Consider the following 10,498-nt stretch of genomic DNA (forward strand, 5'->3'; position numbering starts at 1 on the left):
TTATCCTATTTACAATCTATTGACATTGGAGCCATAGGTTTCTTAACAGAGGTATTTGTGCTTTCTCTGAACAGGTGAAAGCTCAATGGATGAGAAAAGTATGGCAGGTCTTGAGGATTCAAAGGCTAGCGTGGAAATAAAGAGTGAGGAGCAGAAACCAGCTAAAGAGCCCCCAGAAATATTGGAATGGAATAAAAATAGCAGTAAGGATGTGAAAATCCCTGACACACTGCAAGATCAACTAAACGAACAGCAAAAACGGCAACCTCTCTCTGTTTCTGACCGCCATGTTTATAAGTATCGCTGTAACCATTGTAGCTTGGCTTTTAAAACTATGCAGAAGCTTCAGATACATTCCCAGTATCATGCAATTCGGGCTGCAACAATGTGTAACCTCTGCCAGCGTAGTTTCCGTACATTCCAGGCTTTAAAAAAACACTTGGAAGCAGGCCACCCAGAACTGAGTGAAACTGAACTTCAACAGCTCTATGCCTCCTTGCCCGTGAATGGTGAACTTTGGGCAGAAAGTGAAGCTATGGCCCAGGATGACCATGGCTTAGAACAGGAAATGGAGAGAGAGTATGAGGTGGACCATGAAGGGAAGGCAAGTCCTGTAGGAAGTGATAGTAGTTCTATTCCAGATGACTTGGGCTCTGAACCAAAGCGGACCTTACCTTTTAGAAAAGGGCCCAATTTTACAATGGAAAAATTCCTTGATCCATCTCGTCCATATAAATGTACGGTGTGTAAAGAGTCATTCACCCAAAAGAACATTCTCTTGGTCCATTATAATTCAGTCTCTCACCTGCATAAGTTGAAAAAGGTTTTGCAGGAAGCCTCCAGTCCTGTCCCACAAGAAACCAACAGCAGCACAGACAACAAACCCTACAAGTGCAGCATCTGCAATGTTGCATACAGCCAAAGCTCGACATTGGAAATCCACATGAGGTCTGTGCTCCACCAGACAAAGGCCAGGGCTGCAAAGCTGGAGCCCAGCGGGCATGTGGCCAGTGGACACAGCATTGCAGCAAACGTAAATAGCCCTGGCCAAGGGATGTTAGATTCCATGAGTTTAGCAGCAGTCAACAGCAAAGATACCCACTTAGATGCCAAAGAATTAAATAAAAAGCAAACTCCTGAATTAATCTCTGCTCAGCCTACACATCACCCACCGCAGTCACCAGCACAAATTCAGATGCAACTGCAGCATGAGTTACAACAGCAAGCTGCATTCTTTCAGCCGCAGTTTCTAAACCCAGCCTTTTTACCTCATTTTCCCATGACTCCAGAAGCACTGCTGCAGTTTCAGCAGCCTCAGTTTCTCTTTCCATTCTACATACCTGGGACGGAATTCAGTCTGGGTCCAGATTTGGGCTTGCCAGGCTCTGCCACATTTGGTATGCCAGGCATGACGGGAATGGCTGGCTCCTTGCTTGAGGATCTGAAGCAGCAGATTCAAACGCAGCATCATGTTGGCCAAACTCAACTCCAGATTCTACAGCAGCAAGCACAACAGTACCAAGCCACACAGCCCCAGCTGCAGCCTCAGAAACAGCAGCAGCCGCCGCCGCAGCCGCAGCCACCCCAGCAGCAGCAGCAGCCAAGCAAATTATTGAAACAAGAGCAAAGCAATCTAGCCAATACAGACTGCCAGATCATGAAGGACATACCATCTTATAAGGAAGCAGAAGAAATTGCCGAAAAGCAAGAGAAACCAAAGCAAGAATTTGTAAATGATGGCGAAGGACTCAAAGAAGGCAAAGACATAAAGAAGCAAAAATCCTCAGAACCATCCATCCCTCCACCCCGAATAGCCTCGGGGGCCAGAGGAAATGCAGCCAAAGCTTTATTGGAAAACTTTGGTTTTGAATTAGTCATTCAGTATAACGAAAACAGGCAGAAGGTACAGAAGAAGAACAAGAGTGGTGAAGGGGAAAACACTGACAAACTGGAATGTGGAACGTGTGGTAAATTGTTTTCCAATGTTCTCATCCTGAAGAGTCACCAAGAGCATGTACATGGGCAATTTTTTCCCTACGGAGCACTAGAAAAATTTGCTCGTCAATACAGGGAGGCCTATGACAAGCTTTATCCAATTTCTCCATCTTCCCCTGAAACGCCACCGCCACCTCCACCTCCACCTCCGCCTCCTCCCCTGCCGCCAGCTCCCCCACAGCCTTCTCCCTTGGGTCCCGTGAAAATCCCAAGCACGGTTTCTACCCCTCTGCAAGCTCCACCACCCACTCCCCCGCCCCCTCCGCCACCCCCTCCTCCTCCGCCCCCTCCCCCTCCACCCCCACCTTCTGCTACCCCCCAGGTCCAGCTGCCTGTTTCTCTGGACCTTCCACTCTTTCCTTCCATCATGATGCAACCCGTGCAACACCCCGCACTCCCCCCGCAGCTTGCCCTGCAGCTGCCGCAGATGGACGCTCTGTCAGCAGATCTCACTCAACTCTGCCAGCAGCAGCTCGGGTTAGATCCCAACTTCTTAAGGCATTCTCAGTTCAAACGCCCCCGGACAAGAATTACAGATGATCAACTGAAAATCCTGAGGGCTTATTTTGACATCAATAATTCTCCAAGTGAAGAACAGATCCAAGAAATGGCAGAGAAATCTGGTCTTTCTCAAAAAGTTATCAAGCACTGGTTTCGAAATACCCTTTTTAAGGAACGACAGAGAAATAAGGATTCACCATACAACTTCAGTAACCCTCCTATCACTGTTTTGGAAGATATCCGAATTGACCCACAGCCCGCCTCTTTAGAACATTACAAATCGGATGCCTCCTTCAGCAAAAGGTCTTCGAGGACGAGGTTTACCGACTACCAGCTGAGGGTTCTACAAGACTTTTTTGACACCAACGCTTACCCGAAAGATGATGAAATAGAACAACTCTCGACCGTTCTCAATCTACCCACTCGGGTTATTGTTGTATGGTTCCAGAACGCCAGGCAGAAAGCACGAAAGAGCTATGAGAACCAAGCAGAAACTAAAGACAACGAAAAGAGAGAACTGACGAACGAACGCTACATTCGAACGAGCAACATGCAGTACCAATGTAAAAAGTGCAATGTGGTTTTCCCCAGGATCTTTGACTTGATTACACATCAGAAAAAGCAGTGTTATAAGGATGAAGATGACGATGCCCAAGATGAAAGCCAGACGGAAGACTCCATGGATGCCACAGATCAGATGGTTTACAAGCATTGTGCGGTGTCTGGACAAACAGATGCAGCCAAAACCTCCACTGTCCCTGCAGCAAGTTCTGGCTCGGGGACTAGCACGCCCTTGATTCCGTCACCCAAACCGGAACCTGAGAAGGCTTCTCCAAAACCTGACTATCCCACAGAAAAGCCAAAGCAGAGTGACCCCTCACCCCCTTCTCAAGGCACCAAACCAGCCCCATCATTAGCATCGACTTCAGCAGATCCACCGCAGGCGCCCACCGCCCAGCCACAGCCGCAGCCACCAAAACAACCCCAACTTATTGGAAGACCTCCCTCGGCCTCTCAAACCCCAGTCCCTTCCAGTCCACTGCAAATTTCCATGACTTCTCTCCAGAACAGTCTACCTCCACAGTTACTCCAGTACCAATGTGATCAGTGTACCGTTGCCTTCCCAACGCTGGAACTTTGGCAGGAGCACCAGCACATGCACTTCCTCGCTGCTCAAAACCAGTTCCTTCACTCTCCATTCTTGGAAAGGCCCTTGGACATGCCCTACATGATATTCGATCCCAACAACCCTCTGATGACTGGACAGCTGCTGGGTAGCTCTCTCACACAAATGCCACCTCAGACCAGTTCCTCCCACGCCGCCACCACCCCAGGCACCGTTGCTGCTTCCCTTAAAAGGAAACTGGATGACAAAGAAGATAATAATTGCAGCGAAAAGGAGGGTGGGAATAGCGGTGAAGACCAACACCGTGATAAGCGCTTGAGAACCACAATCACCCCTGAACAACTGGAAATACTCTATGAGAAGTATTTGCTAGACTCCAATCCTACCCGCAAAATGCTCGATCACATTGCACGTGAAGTCGGGCTGAAAAAAAGAGTCGTGCAAGTCTGGTTCCAGAATACACGTGCACGAGAAAGGAAAGGCCAGTTCCGGGCAGTGGGTCCAGCCCAGTCTCATAAACGGTGTCCATTCTGCCGAGCCCTGTTTAAGGCAAAGTCAGCTTTAGAAAGCCACATTCGCTCTCGGCACTGGAATGAAGGAAAGCAGGCAGGTTACAGCTTGCCACCAAGCCCTTTAATATCCACAGAGGACGGAGGAGAAAGCCCACAGAAATACATTTATTTTGATTATCCGTCTTTGCCATTAACTAAAATTGATCTATCGAGTGAGAATGAATTGGCTTCTACAGTGTCAACACCTGTTAGTAAAACAGCAGAGCTGTCACCGAAGAATCTTTTAAGCCCTTCTTCTTTTAAAGCAGAATGTCCTGAGGATGTAGAGAATTTAAATGCCCCTCCTGCTGAGTCTGGATATGATCAAACTAAAGCTGACTTTGATGAGACTTCGTCCATCAATACAGCCATCAGCGATGCCACCACTGGAGATGAGGGAAACACTGAGATGGAAAGTACCACAGGAAGTTCTGCAGATGTGAAACCAGCTCTCTCTCCTAAAGAGCCAAAAACTCTGGATGCTTTGCCAAAACCAGCAACCACACCCACAACTGAGGTCTGCGATGACAAATTTCTCTTTTCACTTACCAGTCCATCAATCCATTTCAATGAGAAAGATGGCGACCATGACCAAAGCTTCTATATCACAGATGACCCTGATGACAACGCTGATCGCAGTGAAACCTCCAGCATAGCTGACCCCAGCTCACCAAATCCGTTTGGGTCTAGCAACCCTTTTAAATCCAAAAGTAATGATCGGCCAGGTCATAAGGGTTTCAGGACCCAGATGAGCAATCTTCAACTCAAGGTTCTCAAGGCTTGCTTCAGTGACTACCGAACGCCAACCATGCAAGAATGTGAAATGCTGGGCAATGAGATTGGTCTGCCCAAACGGGTGGTCCAGGTGTGGTTTCAAAACGCAAGGGCAAAAGAAAAGAAATTTAAAATCAACATAGGGAAGCCTTTCATGATCAATCAAAGTGGAACGGAAGGCACCAAACCAGAGTGTACTCTCTGCGGGGTGAAATACTCTGCCCGCTTGTCCATCAGAGATCATATTTTCTCCAAACAGCACATTTCAAAAGTGAGAGAGACCGTGGGCAGTCAGCTGGATCGGGAGAAAGATTATTTAGCTCCAACTACTGTTCGGCAGCTGATGGCACAGCAAGAACTTGATCGAATAAAGAAAGCTTCAGATGTTCTGGGCTTAACTGTACAGCAGCCAGGCATGATGGACAGCAGCTCCCTCCATGGTATCAGTTTGCCGGCAGCCTATCCGGGACTCCCTGGCCTTCCTCCAGTCCTTCTCCCCGGAATGAACGGTCCATCCTCCTTGCCCGGATTTCCGCAAAATTCAAACAGTAAGTCATTTAAAGGAAAGTCAGTTTAGTTAATAGGTGGCACTAGGCAGTCAATCACAAGTGACCAAGAATAGGGTAAATTTGGATTTCTTTTAATTTCAGTAAGTGAAACCAATAAATTATTTGAAACACATACACACACACACACACACACACATATATATGTACATATCTATATCTATATCAATCTATCTATCTATCTATATATATATATAGAGAGAGAGAGAGAGAGAGAGAGGGAGGAGAGAAGGAGAGAGAGAGAGAGTGCTCTAATAACCAAGGAGTAGATCAACCTGCACATGCAGAAAAATAAAGACTAGATAGATCGCAGCAGATTCTTAGCAATGTATTGATTATTTTATCATTATATTTTTTACCTTAGAAATATTATTTGTATATATCAATTTCAATACTCATTTCAAATGACGTTCTAACACAAACATGTTGCATAGTATTTGATATACCTATTAAGAAAGCAAAACATTAAATATTATATTCATCAGTCTTTTAACTTATGTTCTTTCCAAGGGGCAGGATTTTTGTTTTGTTTTTCTTTTTTCAATTTGTCTGCCAGATAAGTGCAATGAAGTTCAAAAGTTGAGGGCTCTCTAGCCATAGAAATCCACCTGTGGTGCACCTAGCACATAATAAAGTTCATATCTAAAGTTTAATAACTTTTTAATAACTTTTAATAAGTCATAACTTAAAGTATATGACTGCTGTGATAATTGTACTTTAGTAGTACTATGAAATTTTGATTTTTGTAGCATCCATTGCTATTGGTTACTGTTATCCCTTGCCTTGATACTCATCTGACCTGCCACAGCTTAGTTTTATAATTAAGGTGTAACAAACTGAGCTGTTTGAGGCAGCCCCTCAATGCTGAAATCAGTTCTGTGTTTGTTAACAGAAATAGAACTTAAGCAGTTTAGATTTTGTGAATAAGTTTATGTGTTCAATTATATTAGTTTGAATAAATTGAATATCATGAATTAAACTATCATGCAGTCAAAAATATTAACAAAAGTTATGTATCACCCCAAAATAGAAAAACATAGTTCTCTTGTCATTTCTTTTTAAAAGTTTCAATTTTCAAATTATCAGTGGTTCTTTTGTCTTTTTAGGGGGGAGGGGGGACCAGGGATTGAACCTGAGGCACTCAACCACTGAGGCACATCCCCAATTCTATTTCGTATTTTATTTAGAGACAGGGTCTCACTGAGTTGCTTAGACCCTCACTTTTGCTGAGGCTGACTTTGGACTTGGAATCCTCCTGCCTCAGCCTCCTGAGCTGTTAAAATTACAGGCATGAGCCACAGCACCCAGGTGCTATTTTGTCATTTTAAGAAGAAAATTTGACATTCTAAAGAAACTTACCTAGCTTTTACAAATTACATATATCTACAAAGTTCACAAAGAACAGAAGCAAAGCATTCTTTTTCATTTTCACAAATTAGACTTAGAAAGGAGAATAGAGCCCAGCAGCAAAAGAAAAAAAATATTGCCAGGAAAATGTCTACAATGTCTCTTCCATTAGCCCTCACACAACTCCCTGTCTCCTGAAAGTAGCTAGGGCTTAATTGCCTGGATAATCTTGGGGCCTTAAATATTAGAACTTCAATTATGTTTCAATTATACATTTTAATTAAGTCAAACATAAGTATTCTGTGAACAATGTAATGACAGAATATTTTTTAATGTGGTATTTGTCTTGTTACCTTGTGGTTCCCCCTTTTATACCACTGTGATTATTAACAACACATAGAAAAGTGTCTTATGCAGAATTTCTATCATCAGTTATATAATATAGAGGGCTTTTTAAATATTTTACATGGGTTAAGAACAGTTGAAGTGTCTGTAATCAACAAGTCTGCTTTAATTGATGATTGGGTTGTCACCCCACAAGTAGTGACCAAAGCATCTTGTTTTTCTCTCTACTGGGTCAGCAGGTCTTTGCTGGAACAGTGGGTCCTTCTGTCTATTGCCCTTCTGGTTTGCCACTCTGATATTGGCCCACATGGGCATGTAAGGAAGAGAGAGACAGAAGAACAGGGATGCTTATGAAATATTTACATATTTTTCCTCATTCTACTCACCATCAAAATAATTCATATCCTTCTCCTGAAATATGGCCCTTTTTATAATTGTCAACCTTGCAGGAAAGATGTTGGAGGCAAGTCCTCCACGGCTAGGAGTATCTTTAAACACACCAGGAATCAGTGCTTTATCTGTTGCTTTATTAAATCATGGATCAAAACCGACTGGGGATGTTTTAAAGAGAAAAGCTCCATGAACATTGCTACCTACTGGAGTTTGCAATTTCTCTTGAATTAGTCCTTTGTTTGTGAGAAATGTTAAATGTTAGCACAGCAGAGTTATCAGTGGGGCTCCATCTGAGAGCCTGAGCTCCCACACTTGCAGTTCACATCTTCTTTAGGTTAATTTACTTGTGGTGAGGAAAGAAAAATGTTTTAACCACCTGATGGAACAGAGAGTGGTTCTTCATCTTTCCATCATCTTCTTCCTATGTATCATTTCTTAGCCATCAAGTACCTTTGCATTATGGGAGTGAGAGACTTCCCAGCTAAGTGAAATCTAACGGAGAAAACTACTTCATAAGTAAAATAGGTCTGTATTTTGAGACTATGACAGGTTCCTTTTGGACCAATTTTAGTAGGATTTAGTTTGATAAAGTTTTTATTTTAAATATCTCCCATCCCTTTGAAGGTGGATTTCCAGATTTTAATTTGAAGGAAATCACTAAAAAGCACCACAGTGAATGTGAACTATGCTGTAAAGAAATGAGTGTGTCTAAAGGCTGCACCCCCAATTTTTTTTCACATTTTAGTGTTTCTATCACGATCAAATGAAAACAAAAATGAAGAGTGGCAACATAATAGTATATTCTTGTATACCTGGAAAAAAATTGGAGAACTTTAAATTTACATTTTATCCTTTACAGTGTTGGCTTCCTTTGGCATTTTGCTCAAGGTGAATGTAAAAATTACTTGATTTTCTATTTTTAACTTATTTCTCACTTTGAACAGTATCGCATTTTAAATGTTCTACAAGTACTTGGAAAAACAGCTGAGCCTAATTTCATTAAATGGAATGTGAGAACATGCCTTTTGTATTTTTCGTAAACTGCATTGTAATTTACTAGCATATTTGAGGTAAATATAGATAAGAGTATGTCCTTAATAATTTTAGCACAATTGCCGCTGGCCATATGTACGTATTTATTTTAATTTTTACCTCAAAAATCAGTTTGAAACATCAAAGTCTAAGAAACTTGAAATTACACACAAGTGTGTTGTGAAACCTACATTTTCTTCAGAAAGCATTACCTTTAGGGATGGCTGTTTAAGGGAAAAAAAAACTTGATAGTATGAGATTATCACAGAAAAAAAAAAACCTTTATTTTGGTCTACGGTAAATTTATAGGAACTGGAATAGGAATTAAGAAACAGAAAAAAAATATGTATTATCAGCATCATAACTTGATGAAATAAATGAAAATTGAATATGCATTTGTTTGGAGTTACCATCTCTCATTCTATATTATGATTATTACCATCTCTTCTAGGTTTGGTATCCTAGGTACTTAAATTTTTACTACAAATGTTTATGGTTTATATCTTTTTTTTTTTTTTTTTTTTTTTTAAAGAGAGAGTGAGAGAGGAGAGAGTTAGAGAGGAGGGAGAGAGAGAGAATTTTTTTTTAATATTTATTTTTTAGTTCTCGGCGGACACAACATCTTTGTTGGTATGTGGTGCTGAGGATCGAACCCGGGCCGCACGCATGCCAGGCGAGCGCGCTACCGCTTGAGCCACATCCCCAGCCCCAATGGTTTATATCTTTTACAAGTAATCTGAATATTCATAGTTTATTATTTCTCCATCTGTTTTTTTTCCTAAAAGTTTTACTTAGTAACTGTTTAATTCAGCTTATTTCTCAAGATGTTAAATTTCTAAAAATCCCTGATAATCTCTGACTGTATCATTTAGAATTCTTATTGCAGTCTTCTAAAAATTTCCATTACTTAATTATACGACCTCTACATAGGAACAGGTGGACACAGTGTAATGGGAAAACCTCAGTCAACAACTATTGATACCATATTGCTTTCTAATTACAGTTGCTATATTTTTAATTTCTTAATTACTTAAAATTTCCTTTGTCTTAAATTTTGATGTCAGAGAGATAGGTGAGCTAGCAATGCCTCAAATTTAAGGGTGGGGGGAATATACTTAGTGGAAGGGGATGCAATTAGTAGGAAGCCATACCCTTATACTTGACCTAGAACTAAGGTTGGCTTTTGTGAGTAGGCAAAGAGGCTGGTGACCAACACAGAATCATTATAACAACACAAAGGCTCTTCTGCCCTGCATAACATCTTCTCCACCCAAATCATTCAGGCTTGAAGTTTTATAATTAGGTATTAATTCCTTTTGACTTATCATATTATCCTCTGATAGATGAAAAACAGCAGAGAATAACAAGAAATCATAACATCATGGTAGGAAACCTCAAAAATGATCTATCTAGTACGTACTGAGACTTTTCAGTAATAGTATATTCATTTATTTAATTCTTGTGAATATAATGTTTTAGAGAAACAAGTGGAAAGCATAAGGAGATAACCAGACATAGTAGGAATAAAGGCAAGGGAGATGAGAGTGCCAGTTCCTAAATGCAACTCCATTACTTTACATTTTTCCCTCGGGCTAGGTCTAAGTCCCATGACTCTCAGAGGTCTATCAAACTGAATTGGATTAAAGATCAAGGAGTTTCCTCATTCATTCCTATCATATCCTTGCAAAGCTTAAGCCATTTTCATCTTAAATTTATTTTAAATGTGTGAGCCATTCTTCAGTAAAATGTGGGCACCTGCTATCAGTGTTCCCTGGAAATACAGTGTTATTTTCAAGGACTTAATTTTTCATCTATTTTGGATTTTTAATTGATCCAATAAGAGCAGAAGACAAATTTGATTGGCAGCT

The 10,498-nt window shown here is 41.4% G+C and overlaps 1 protein-coding gene across 3 annotated transcripts in view; it reads left to right on the top strand.

The window, feature by feature from the left end:
* Positions 1-10,498, top strand: part of ZFHX4 (zinc finger homeobox 4) — a 185,243-nt gene that overhangs the window by 168,672 nt on the left and 6,073 nt on the right. For all 3 annotated transcript variants that reach the window (XM_081266465.1, XM_081266467.1, XM_081266466.1), the window contains exon 10: positions 75-5,495. In XM_081266465.1, coding sequence (XP_081122591.1) covers positions 75-5,495 — 5,421 coding nt within the window. The remainder of the gene's footprint in view (positions 1-74; positions 5,496-10,498) is intronic.

Source organism: Spermophilus citellus, assembly GCF_964194105.1.
Source record: "Spermophilus citellus genome assembly, chromosome: 14".
Taxonomy (NCBI): Eukaryota; Metazoa; Chordata; class Mammalia; order Rodentia; family Sciuridae; genus Spermophilus; species Spermophilus citellus.